This window comes from Mauremys mutica, chromosome 6 (assembly GCF_020497125.1).
Source record: "Mauremys mutica isolate MM-2020 ecotype Southern chromosome 6, ASM2049712v1, whole genome shotgun sequence".
NCBI lineage: Eukaryota > Metazoa > Chordata > Testudines > Geoemydidae > Mauremys > Mauremys mutica.
The window spans coordinates 125324522-125338219 of NC_059077.1; the positions used below are offsets into that span (position 1 = coordinate 125324522).

General features: G+C 48.4%; 1 protein-coding gene across 3 annotated transcripts in view; it reads left to right on the forward strand.

The window, feature by feature from the left end:
* TRABD2A (TraB domain containing 2A) overlaps positions 1-13397 on the forward strand; it is a 101345-nt gene extending 87948 nt beyond the window's left edge. For 2 of the 3 annotated variants that reach the window (XM_045020396.1, XM_045020397.1), the window contains 2 exons: positions 8971-9225; positions 12919-13397. In XM_045020396.1, coding sequence (XP_044876331.1) covers positions 8971-9225; positions 12919-13102 — 439 coding nt within the window. In that variant the 3' untranslated portion in view covers positions 13103-13397. The remainder of the gene's footprint in view (positions 1-8970; positions 9226-12918) is intronic. The other variant, XM_045020398.1, reaches the window with a different exon arrangement.
* Positions 13398-13698: the final 301 nt, after the last annotated feature.

Below are 13698 nucleotides of genomic sequence, written 5' to 3' on the forward strand. Positions count from 1 at the left end.
TCTAGGCACTACGGTAAGACACATTATATTAATGAAGTCACTTCCTTTCCTCCTGACCACGTCACCTTCATCCTTGAATCCTTTCACTGGTGTCGACTATTACTACAAGGGATGTAAGCTCCTGGTCAGGCTACATTTTAACCTTGGTTTCTCACATGGTGCTGAGCATGCTTTGTCATGCTCGACACTTGCCCTTAAACCAGCCTCGGCGTGGGTTTCAGCCACACGCCTTGCCATAGCCCTCTTGTGAGCAGTATTCTGTTCTCTAGAGGTTCTTGTACTGCACTCATCACTGTAGTATCTGAACACCCTGTGTAGGTGAGCCCTCTGTGCTCATCCAGAATAGCCAATCAGCATCTAATACTTGAATCGCTTCTTTTTTCAAAGACAAAGTGCCTGGTTTAAAAACGTTTCCTAGAAGGATGAAAAGCCTGAGGAATCATAGAATCATAGAATCTCAGGGTTGGAAGGGACCTCAGGAGGTCATCTAGTCCAACCCCCTGCTCAAAGCAAGACCAAACCCAACTAAATCATCCCAGCCAGGGCTTTGTCAAGCCTGACCTTAAAAACCTCTAAGGAAGGAGATTCCACTACCTCCCTAGGTAACCCATTCCAGTTCTTCACCACCCTCCTAGTGAAAAAGTTTTTCCTAATATCCAACCTAAACCTCCCCCTCTGCAACTTGAGGCCATTACTCCTTGTTCTGTAATGAGGTTTCTGTTTGAGGAGAGCCTTTCGGCCAATCATTCTTTACAACTGCCGTGGCAACTTCTTACGCTCCAGGAAAAGAGAGCTCATGCCGTCCTAAATCCCACTTCACGTGGCCTCGAGATGGGAATAAAAACAAAGGCTAAAGAAAAGTCACAGAGTAAAATCTTGACCCCACTGAAATCAATGGCAAAACTCCCCTTGCCTGGAATGGGGCCAGGGTTTTGCCCATAGTATTTTATACATCGAAGGAGGCAAGGGTGGGTGTCAAACTCCCACTGACAGTCAGGGAAAGTTCAGTGCCTAATTAACTGCCATTTGTGCCTTCAAAAACCTCCCCCTGAAATCATTTTATGATGTGCAGTGTGAGAGCCGAGAATGAAGCCCTTGGTGGGGCTGTGGCTGAAACCTGCTGAATGAGGAAAGTGATCAGGGAGTCAGAGATTAATCCTGTATTCAGAGAAAAAAATGAAGATAAATGGCTCTGTTAAAATGTTTGGAAAGTCATCTAGGACTATTTCAAAGCAGGGTTAAGATGAGAAATGAGTTTAGAACGGAATGAAAAACAAAGGAAGCTAAAATCCCTCTTGGGATGATTTTGAGGCTCAGAGGCCTGGTAATGGGATACAGAGGCTTTCACCTCTCGGTCACTGGCTTGAACCTGCTTAGACTCATACTTTAAGGTCAGAAGTGACCATCAGTCTAACCTCCAGCACATTGCAGGCCACGGGTCCTGTAATAGACCTCAGGCTTAGTTACTGAAATCCTCCAATCATGATTTTAAAACTTCAAGTTGCAGAGAATCAACTATTTACACTAGTTAAAACCTGCAAATGACCTGTGCCATATGCTGCAAAGGAAGGTGAAACCCCCCCAGGGTCTCTGCCAATCTGAGCTGGGGGAAAATTCCTTCCCGACCCCAAATAGACCTTAGACTCTGAGCAAGTGGGCAAGTCCCACCAGGCAGACACCTGGGAAAGAATTCTCTGTAGTTACTCAGAGCCCTCCCCATCTAGTGTCCCATCTCCGGCCATTGGAGAGATTTGCTACGAGCAGTTGCAGATCAGCTACATGCCATTGGAGGCAGTCCCATCATACTGTCCCCTTCATAAACTTATCAAGCTCAGGCTTGAAGCTAGTGGGATGGGTTGTTTTGGTTGGTTGGTTGGTTGGGTTTTTTTGCCCCCTCTGCTCCCCTTTGGGAGGCTGTTCCCGAACTTCACTCCTTTGATAGTTAGAAACCTTCATCTAATTTCAAGGCTAAACTTGTTGATGGCCACTTTATTTCCATTTGTTCTTGTGTCCACATTGGTGCTTAACTTAAATAACTTCTCTTCCTCCCTGGTATTTCTCCCTCTGATGTATTTATAGAGAGCACTCATTCAGCCGTCTATTGGTTAGGCTAAACAAGCCAAGCTCTTTGAGTATCCTGTCATAAGGTAGGTTTTTCATTCCTCGGATCATCCTAGCAGCTTTTCACTGCACCCGTTCCAGTTGGAATTCATCTCTCTTTAAACATGGAAGACCAGAACTTCACACACTATTCCAGATCAGGTCTCACCAGTGCCTTGTATACTGGTACTAACACTTCCCTGTCTCTACTGGAAATACCTTGGCTGATGCATCCTAAGATTGCATTAGCCTTTTTCATGGCCACATCATATTGGCTGCTCAGTCATCCTGTGATCAACCAATACAGTCAGGTCTTTCCTCTGCTCTGTCACTACCAGCTGATACATCCCCAGCTTATAGCAAAAATTCTTGTTGTTAGTCCCTAAATGCATGATCTTGCACTGTGCACTATTAAATTTCATCCCATTTCTATTGCTCCAGTTTACAGGGTCATCCATATCTTCTTGTATGATACAGATGCTCCCCCACCCTGAGTTACACAAACCTGATTTACACAAATCCGCACTTACGGAAAAAGTTCCGTAAGCTAGAAATAGGAGGGGTTTTTTGGTTGGTTTTTTTTTGGGGGGGGGGGGTTGGTTTTTTGTGCAATGGTCAGGTATACGTTTCCAACTTACGCAAAATTCGAGTTACACAAGGTGTTCCTTAATGGAACACTTGCGTAAGTTGGGGAGTGTCTGTATTCTGGTCCTCCTCCGTATTGGCAATACTTCCCAACTTTGTGTCATCTGCAGGTTTTATAAGCACACTCCCACTTTTTGTGCCAAGGGCATTAATGAAAATGTTAAATAAGATTGGTCCCAAGACCGATCCCTGAGGAACTCCCCCAATAATCTCCTTCCAGCCTGACAGTTCACCTTTCATCTTGACCTGTTGTAGTCTCCCCGTCAACCAGTTCCTTATCCACCTTTCAGTTCTCTATTAATCCCCATCTTCTCCAATTTAATAATTTCCCATGTGGACCTGTATCAAATGCCTTACTAAAGTCCAGGTAGATTAGATCTACTGCATTTCCTTTGCCTAAAAAAATCAGGTATCTTCTCAAAGAAGGAGATCAGGTTGGTCTGGCACAATCTACCTTTTGTAAAACCATGTTGTATTTTATTGCAAGTACCATTAACCTCTATGTCCTTAACTACTTTCTCTTTCAAAATTTGTTCCCAATCCTTGCATACAATTGAGGTCAAACTAACACGCCTGTAGGTGGGTAAATGGTCAGAAGTCATTCCCAGATGATGGCAATCTATGACATACGATCTCAGCCCAGCCCCAGTGGACATGTAAGCACATTCCCATGCCCGCTATCCTAGGAGGCTGTCTCACCGTAAGAGACCTGCATGAATATGGGAAGTGAAATGTCCCTTTAGCTTTAGTTCCTATCCCTCCAGGTTAGGGGAGACTTATGGGGAAGTATCTTGGCGTCTCAGTCTGGCACTGTTCATTGGCCCTGAAGTCACTTGAAACGTTATTGTAAAATGGGAAGATGAACATAAGAGACGAGGGGAAGAACAGCAAGTGGCTGAAGCAAACGCTTCAGAGTGAAACAGAAAGGAAGCCAATCTGCAGCACAGGGAACAGAACAGAGTGAAGGGCTGTCAGGTGAGGGGGAGGATAAATAGAGCTGCACATAAACAGCCTGCCCTCCAGAGGTGTGATACTGTGTAGTGGCAGCATCCTCAGCTTCCCTCTTAGGACAACCTGAAGTCCCCTTTGAGCCACTGTCGCTGTGCAAAGGGAACATACAGGGGCCAGAGCCGTGACTTGCATGCTCACTCTCTGTGTGCGTGCACGTGCTTTTCTGTGAACGGAGAACCAGACAGGAGACCGAGTGAACTGAGCTCACAGCTCTGGGAGGAACCGGCAGAGCCAGCTGCAGCAAGGGCTTCTGTTCCTTGGAGAGGGCAGGAGCTGGAGCATGGAGGGGGAGGCGAGGAGGAGAGAGACACTGCTCCAGCCCCACAGCAGAGAGCACCGAGGACAGTTATATATAGTGCCCTGAGTTTAATTAAGCTCCCGGTGTCTCTATTTTGAGCTTTTAAATGTTATTCCTGATTTTAGGCTGAATATGTATTTCATAAAATATTCATCATACAATCATAGCCGTGATGAGTGTGACTCCCGCTCCCCTCTGCAGCTGCTGTGCTCAAGGAGAGTTCTGCCGGGGCGACCTGGCCCCAGGGGAGGGGGATGTGGCATGTCTCCAGGCCTCTGACTATCCCTGGGTCACTCTGGGTCTGGGATCTGCTGCCATTTAAAGGCCTGAGATCTGCACCTGTAATAACCGGGTCACTCTAAAAATATGAGGCTGATCTGTGAACAGTGAATAAAACAGGTGTCCTGTGCTATTTGAATAGGCACGTCCTAGCCTCATCAAAGGATTGGATTCCTAAATCTCACTGTGATGTGTTTGTGGCAGTGCCCATGAAACGCTAGGTGCTTTCTAAACCCTCACAAAGGGACGGTCCCTGCTCACAGTTTCAGGACAGATGGGATGACAGAGGTTGGGGGAAGGACAACAAGAAATAGGTCCACTCAGGTTGCTGTAGGCAGCACAGTAGCAGTGAGTCTTTAAGAGGGAATTAAATGTGAAGGAGCTCAGCAAGTTTGTAGCACGCCCAGGACTCAGCGGTGATGCTGTAAGAAGCTGAGAAAAGGGCAGGCGAGACTGGAGTGGAGGGAACCAGGGCACTGTAGTGCTTGAACAGGGAAGAATAGCTCAGAATCTGTCTACATTCCAAACCCAGCCCTGTATTAAGTGTCTCTAGCCGAGAGCTTTCTTCAGAGTGCCTTCTCCTTCACGGTCCCAAATGTTCTCATTTCTTGGCACTGCCTCTGTCCTCGCAGTCATCCTGGCTCAGTGTTCAGTTCTCCATTTTCTTCGGGAAATGATTGCAAATTCACTCCTAATTTCGTTCCCCCTTCCAACAGGGACTCGCATTCCATTCCACAGCCTCTCGCCTTTGATCTATTTGATTGAAACTTGCTTTAAATTCCATCACAGAGTTCAGGTTCAGTGACCAGACCAGTCTGGAAACTCCAAACTCTCACTGAAATCAGCCCATCTCCTCTCTGGGAGCCTGACTCTGCCGTTGCAGCAAGAGAAGGGAAACGCTCATTGTACTCCCAGGGAATGGCCAGCTGACGAAAGCAACATTTTTTTGCTCCCTCTCTTCCTTTTATATTTAAGAACAAAAGAACGACCATCCTGGGTCAGACCAATGGTCCTTCTAGCCCAGTATCCTGTCTTTTGACAGTTGCCAATGGCAGAGGTTTCAGAGGGAGTGAATAGAATAGGGCAATTAAGTGACCCATCCCTTTTCCCCTAGTCGCAGTTTCTAGCAGTCAGAGCTTTAGGAACACTCAAAGCATGGGGTTGCATTCCTGACTGTCCTGGATAATAGCCATTGATGGACTGATCCTCCATGAACTTATCTAGTTACAGTTTTGGCCTTCACAGCATCCCCTGGCAATGAGTTCCACAGGTTGACTGTGCGTTGTGTGACAAAGTACCTTCTTATGTTTGCTTTAAACCTGCTGCCTGTTAATTTCATTGGGTGACCTCTGATTCATGTGTTATGTGAACGGGTAAATAACACTTCCTTATTCGCTTTCTCCACACCAGTCATGGTTTTATTAATCTCTATCATATCATTCTTCAGTTTTCTCTTTTCCAAGAGGAACAGTGCCAGTCTTTTTAATCTCACCTCCTGTTCTAGACTCCTAATCATTTTCGTTGCTATTCTTTCTACCTTTTCCAATTCCAATATAGCTTTTTTGAGATGAGGCAACCAAAACTGCATGCAGTGTTCAAGGTGTGGGCATACCATGGATTTATATAGTGGCATTATATTATCTGTACTATTATCTATCGCTTTCCTAATGGTTCCCAATGTTCTGTTCACTTTTTTGACTGCTACTGCACATTGAGCGGGTGTTTTCAGAGAACTAGCCACAATGACTCCAAGATCTCTTTCTTGAATGGTAACAACTAGTGTAAACTCCATCATTTTATATGTATACTTGGGATTGTGTTTTCCAATGTGCATTACTGTGTGTTTATAAATATTGAATTTCATCTGCCATTTCCTTGCCCAGTCACCCAGTTTTGTAACTTTTCGCAGTCTGCTGTGGACTTAAACTATCTTGAATAATTTCAGCCAAAGACAGTCTCCAGCCTGTCTGCTGCCGCTTCTCATGCTATACGTTAACCTCCAGATCACTCCGGTATTCAGGCTGTGCTCCAGCTTTGAATGGAATGCTGTTAAAAAGATAGATCGTCCAGGTGCTTAAGAGGAACTTGCTTGGGCTCCACTTGAGGGAAAATACCCTTTCTTACAGACACCAAGGATTGGGTTGTAGCTTTAAAGCTACTTCCGTGCATCAGGCATGGTGCAGAGCTGGCACCAAGCAGGTAGTGTGTGCTTGAAGATGAGACAGATTGCTTCCCTGGTTGCACCAGCTCCTACTCCGCCGCCATCATGGGTGGCAGGTGGAGCCCCCCTTTGGGGAGGCTACCCCCCCAGCCCCACCTGTTCTGCCCGAGGTCACCCCCACCACCACCTGAGCCCCTCATGGCTGGAGGACCCCTGCCCCGCCCAGAGGACCCCTGGGCCGTCCGAAGCCACCCCAGTGACGCCGCACCTCCCCTCTTGAGACCCCAAGCTGCTCTGTGGGAAAAACTTGTCTCTTCTTGAAGAACCTGAGTCCAGGAAGGTTACTGATGAACCCGAGAAGCTGGGTAGCACATACTGCCTCCTCAGCTGCCCCGGAACCTGCATGGGGCATAATAATAAGCAAAAACTTCCTGTGCAAACCGTACAACCAGTGGCTGCAGTACACCACAGGAGGCTTAGCCTGCCCTGGCCTATTATACCCACCGCCCATGGCAGCCAGGTTCAGAGGAAGAACAGGCCCATAACTGCTTTTTGGAGGAGAGAGTGGTCCCTGTGCTCCCCAGAGCCAGCCTTGTGGGGGAAAGAACCTTCCTTGCCCCAGCACATGGCCTACCTGCAAGTGTCTCCTCTCTGCAGCATGCTTCAGCTTTGCTCTCCTAGGGGCCTTCAAAGTGATGTCTCCAGCCTCTAGGGCTGGCCTAGATCCCCCCTGAATCAATGGGATCTGCTGCCACCAAGTGACAGGCTGACCGGACACACATCTCCCATTAAAACTCTCCATCCCATAGGGGCCCCTTACTGTAGTGCCTGAACATCTCACAGGCTTCCACGTATTTCTCATCAGCACACACCTGCGAGGTAGGGCAGGGCAGTTATGTCTTTTGACAGATGGGGAGCAGAGCAACGAGAGACTAAGGTCTGGTCCACACTAAGAAGCGGGGTCGAACTAGGGTACGCAAATTCAGCTACGTGAATAGCGTAGCTGAATTCGAAGTACCCTAGTTCGAACTACTCACCCGTCCAGACGCCGCGGAATCGAAGTCCGCGGCTCCAAGGTCGACTCCGCCACTGCCGTTTGCAGTGGTGGAGTACCGGAGTTCGAACTATCGCTTCCGGAGTTCGAACTATCGCGTCCAGATTAGACGCGATAGTTCGAACTCCGAGAAGTCGAACTCACCGCGTCGACCCGGCTCGTAAGTGTAGACTAGCCCTAAGTGACTTGCCAAGGTCACTGGGGAAGTCTGTGGGAGAGCAGGGAACTGCATGCTGGTCTTCCAGCTCCCAAGCCTGTGCCTTAACCACTGGACCATCTTTCCTAGCTGCCAGTGAGTACTTCAGAACTGGTGTTTAGATTCCCTAGTGGAAACGGCAGCATGGCCATGAGTGTGAATTAACCCTGTAACTAAGATTCTATCAGAAGCTGTATCAAACTCTTCATTAAAAGGCCAGTTATGGACCATCTCAAATGCATTCTCTGCTTCTGTTTGTCCCATCCCTGAGGGCCTGCATGGTTCCAGGGATTGCTAATGACATATAGAGCCTTTCGTCGCTAGATCACTCGTTTACAAGATGCAGATTTGTAACGGTGAGGGTAATTCAGCTTACCCCAAGGGATGTGGTAAATTGTCCATCCTTTGGAGACTTGAAACCTAGGCCAGGTCTACACTACGGACCTATATCGGTATAACCACGTAGCTCGGGGTGTGAAAAATCTCTGACCAATGCAGTTATACCAACCTAACCCAACACATAGACAGCGCTCGATGGGAGACAGCGCTCCCTCCTCTCGAGGAGGTGGATTAACTACGCCAAGGGTAGAAACTCTCCCATCGGCATAGGAGCGTTTTCCCATAAGCACTACAGCAGTGCAGCTGTGCCGCTGCAGTTTTTGAAGTGCTGACCTGCCCCCAGACTGGCTGCCTTTCTAACAGATCATTCCACCTCAAGCTGGGCTGGATGCAGGAATAACAGGGTGACATTCTCTGGGCTGTGCTATGGAGGAGGTCAGACCAGATGAGCATCATGGTCCCTTCTGGCCTTAGAATCTATTATTTTTTGGCCTGATTCTGAGAAACGTTGACTATCTGCCAGTCTGACTTCAGCAGGCACTCAGCGCCTCTCAGCAGCGGCGTTTTGGCAATGTCGTCAGCCAAGTGCATTATGTTATCCTTGAATGATCTTTTCCTCCTGAGCTCAGCCTGTGCATTGCTCCGAGTCAGAGACACTCTTTCCTTGGGCCCTCTGAACTGAAGAGACTCTGCTTGACCCGAGGTGTGACTTGGGGGGGAAACAGAGGATGGGTAGATGATAAGATTTAAACCAGCAGAACTTCCAAGGGAAATACTTGTTGACGTAGGGGATCAGGAGGCTGCATGGCATCTCGGTTGCCATGGGGCTGGACCAAGACCCCCACTCAAGGGCGTTCCAAACATTCTGGTTTTCTTCCCTCTCCCAGTGGGAAGAATCAAAAAACCTGGTTAACCTTCTCATCATCCTCCCCGGCGTACACCCCCTATCTGATCGCCCAGGAGCTGCACCGCCCTCCGCATCCTCAAAAAGAGGAAGAGGAGCTTCTGCCCCACCTGCTGCTGCCCGAGAGTGTCGACCTGCTGGAGAAGGTGGACAGGAAATACAAGAAGAAGAAGAAGAAGCAACAGAAGAAGCAAAGGCTGCGCCAGTTTAATGACCTCTGGGTTCGCATTGAAGAAAGGTACCAACTGGTGGGGGAGGGAGGGCACTCCGCTACATTGATTGGCTGTTTATCGCGGCTCATTAACATACCACAAACCCTGTGGTTTTTAAACTTTGTTCACTTCCTCTGGGGCAAATCCAAAGAGCAGAATTCGGCCTCTTATCTCCTGCAATTCTTATTTATGCATTTAGATTTAAATAATAATAAAAAGGCACCTGTTCATGTCTCTAGTGCCCTAACACACCATTAACAATGCACTTGGTTCTGTCTGCATAATTGGCTTAGTATCAAAAATAAGGTGGGGTGAGGGTGGGAAGAGGTAACTAAGGTGGTTTTCCTGACCAAGAGAGCTGACTCTCCTAGGACAGCTAGAACCACAAGAACTGTAGCCGCCTTTTGAACTGTGTCGTTCCTCAAGCACCTTCCATCTGCCACTGACCCACTGCTGAATGTTCATCTGTAGATTTACTTATTTCCTTCTCATCTGATAAAATGCAGCTCCGATTCTCCATCACCTTGTGCCAACATTTACCCCTGTGAAATGTGCTCATTCGGACGGGGAGCGTTCCACTCCCACTGTGTGCAGTTTAAATTATTGTCGAAGGGGCAGGGCAATGGAGAATCGGCCCCTACGAATTTTGAACAAGTTTCTCAATTCAATTCAGTGGGACTCCCTGAATTGTTATTTTTCATCAGCCTCAAGGTAGAGAGCACTTCGGAGCACCTGCACCGCTTTGGTACATTACATCAGTATATCATTGCTTTTCCATCTCTCTGAGTGATATATTACGGGACAGGTTGGGGGGAAGCTGCAATGGCTGTTCTTGTCTGCGTTTCAATACAGAGATGATCATTCTGCTGTTTATTAAATGTGGTTGCATAGGTTGCTATCATTTTTGTTTACTGCAGGTAATAAAGTAGATGTTAGTTATAGTTGGTGGTGGTTTTTAGTGCTATAGCTGGTATTAGCTTGACCTTCGGCAGACAGTCCTAAAGGATAACCCAGAGCCTTTACCAGTTTGGGCCCTGATCCTTCATACATCCACACACATTTAACTTTATGCATGCGATATTCCTGCTGTAGTCAATGGGACTACTCGTGCTGAAGCCTTCTCCTGTCTGTTTGCAGGATCAGCTGAGGTAAGATGGGAGGAAGTGTCAGTTGAGCATAACCGGGGATAAGGGCTGTTTCTCCAATTTCCACTTCAGGAATGCTCTAGTCAGATCTCCAGGGATAAAGTTCTGTCAGCAACCCCTCCTGACTCCAGGTATATGTGCCTTTAGGGCCTTGGGACTGGCAGAGACAGGGCCGCCCAGAGGATTCAGGGGGCCCTGGGGTTTTTGGCGGCAGGGGGCCCCCGCTTCGGCAGTAATTCGGTGGCAGGGGGTCCTTCTGCTCCAAGACCCGCCACTGAAGTGCCCCGAAGACCCCCCCCCCACCACTGAACTGCAGCCAAAGACCAGGAGCGGAAGAAGCTCCGGGGGCCCCGGCCCCATGAGAGTTTTCCAGGGGCCCCAAAAAACTCTTGTGGGGGCCCTTGCGGAGCCCGGGGCAAATTGCCCCATTTGCCCCCCACTCTGGGCAGCCCTGGGCAGAGACCAGATCTCTCTCTTTTTTTTTTTTTTTTGCTCCTTTGCAGTTTTCTTTCCACCCATGAAATGCATCACTTGAACCAGAAACAGAGTCTGATTTTTAGTAGTGACTCTAGCAGCAGAGGGAGTAAATGGCTAGAGGATGAGCCTCCCAAACAGCTTCTGTCCTGGGGGAAAACAAGCTGTATGGCTACACTTGCAAATTTGCAGCGCTGCAGCAGGGTGTGAAAAAACACCCTCTGCAGCGCTGCAAATTGCGGCGCTACAAAGCGCCAGTGTAGTCAAAGCCCCAGCGCTGGGAGCACGGCTCCCAGCGCTGTCCGTTATTCCCCACAGGGAGGTAGAGTACGGACAGCGCTGGGAGAGCTTTCTCCCAGCGCTGGGGCTTTGACTACACTTAGCGCTTCAAAGCGCTGCCGCGGGAGCACTGCCGCGGCAGCGCTTTGAAGCGCTAATGTAGCCATGTTTTTCTTCTTGGTTGTCTGCCTTCCAGCTAGGGAGAACTGTAGGAGGATACTATATATGCACCAGACTGTCACTAAACTGCCCATCACTGCGCTTCAGGTTAGATTCTTTCCATTGCAGGGGTCTCTGCACTGTGTTTGAATGCGTGGCAAATTAATACTAACTTTACGCCCTAGATGTCCTACACTATCTCTGGGTGATGGACAGTTCCTGAAAAGAGCAACCAAGCCCATGCAAACCCCTCTGCATGCGTCTCTTGTGCTAACTACCCCACCTAGTGGTGCTGTTTCACATGACACTGATGAAATTCAGTCATTCACAGGAGCCCTTCAGACATAAATACTCAGTCCATCTCGGAAGTCACAGCCCTTACTCCTATAGATCCATCTCTGTCCGTGGGTAAATCTGTTGTGCTTGGGTCTGGGCCATTCATAACTTAACGCCTGTGAGCACATAAACGTGACCGGCCTAACTCAAGTGATTTCATACAGTCTTATAGTGGGCTTGGCCTGAATTGCTCTGGTCTGTGCTCCTCTGCGTATCTGCTCTCTGCTTTGTTGCACTGCCAGCTGGCTTCTGTCCAGTTACTGCAGGAGCCGCCTGCGGGGGCTTTTGGAGATGGAGTGGTAAGTGTTTTCAAAAAGCAGACTAATTGCCTTCAAATTCCCCAAGCATTTTTGCGTAATGCACTCGGCCAACGTAAAGCAGGAATAGTGCACAGCAGCTGGAGCTCGCTGGTGCAAGTGAAATGAATACGCTTGTACTGTTGGGCAGATGTGCTTGCTGGTATTTTGCTGGAATTTATTTTAGTTTCCACCTAACAATGCTGGGCCAGGGGATTTGAGCTGTGTCCGCCTATAGCCTCAGGGCCAAATCTGGCTCCAGCCTGTTATCCAGAGAGCAGTGCCCACAGCTCACACTCTTCTTTGGGACAGGCTTTTCATGTGGACCTTTGCTTCTCGGTCTCTAGACTGAGAAGCATTTCTAATAGATGCCTGGATTTTCCTCACTCCCACTGTCCCATGTCTGGCCTATGTGCTTTCCCCACCTGCCAGTGGTGCCCTTTCACATGGAGCATCATTTATATGGAGGCTGAAGAGAGGCTTGGTTCATGCTAACATGCACGTGCAAACCGGGGAGAACCTGGACGGGGTTCAGGCTCAGCTGTTGAAAGCAGATGCATCAACCCTATAAATTGGTGCCACGTGTGTCAACGCTGGTCAGCAAAGCCTTCTCTGTGGCAAGGCGAGATTTGCTTATCTGCTATGGTTGCTGATCAGCCGAAAGGCTGGCTGCAGGGGCTCAGGAATGTTGCTAATACCTCTCTGCTCCCCCGGGATTGACTGTCCCGTCTGTGAGTGAAGAGGAGTCTAATCAGGTAGATCCCAGCTCAGGGACAGGAGTAACAGCTGTCAGTGGGGCTAGAGAGGTTCAGCATGGGGAGAGTGAAGGGCTCCCTTTCCTTGTGGATCCATGGGGCAGGGAGGCCAAACTCGGCCTCATTCAGGAACCCAGAAGATCTGCAGGCAACTCCACAAGTTGCCCGTGGACCCTCCTGTGGGCATTTCTGTGACAATTTGACTCCTGGTCTGTGGTGATCATGGACCCTTGTGACTAACTGCTGACCAAGATTCTTCTCTGTTTGCCTTGCAGTACCACTGACCCACCTCCCCGGATTCGCATCATTAATGGCTACATTACAGTAGAACCTCAGCCACGGGGACACGGGCGATCCAGTCACCTCCACACAGAAACCAGCAGGGCCCACATGCCTGTTCACTCTCTGCTCATCTTGCTATTGACACGGGCGTTGCAGACATTAACAATGCTGCAGTGAGACTTGGGGTGAAACTGCAGGGTCTTTGGCTAAAAAACTTGTGGGGGGAAACATAGAAGACCAGAATCTCCAGGTGGGATGCCTGTTCTTTGGAATATCTTTAGACTCCTCCTTTTCCTGAATCTGGACCACTAACACTATTAACTGGCTTGACATGCCCAATACAGGAGAAGATATTTTTAATGAAAGCCATTATTTATTCTTCTCTTGCAGAAGAATTATTGCAAGGTATCCCATAATGCTCTTGGGAGATGTACAATGTCGCTGTAACATAGCTGTTGTTTAGCTGTATGAACCCGACTAAATATATTTTTTGCCTTCACTGCCTCGCGTGGTGCAATAAGTTAAATGCTACTAACTCATTGGTGACTTAGGCCAGAAGAGAACGGTTTGGCCACATCAGCACAGCTGAGAAGAGGTTGGTATCTGATGTCTGTGTTGGTATCTGCCACTTTGATTTCTCCCCATTTTGGGCCCCAAATGATACATTTTGTTTAGGGGGAAATGTTCAAAAGCACCGAAGCGGGTTGGGAGTTTAAAGTCCCGTTGAAAGTTGCTTTTGACAATGTTACTCTTAATCAAGACTGGCCTTCTCT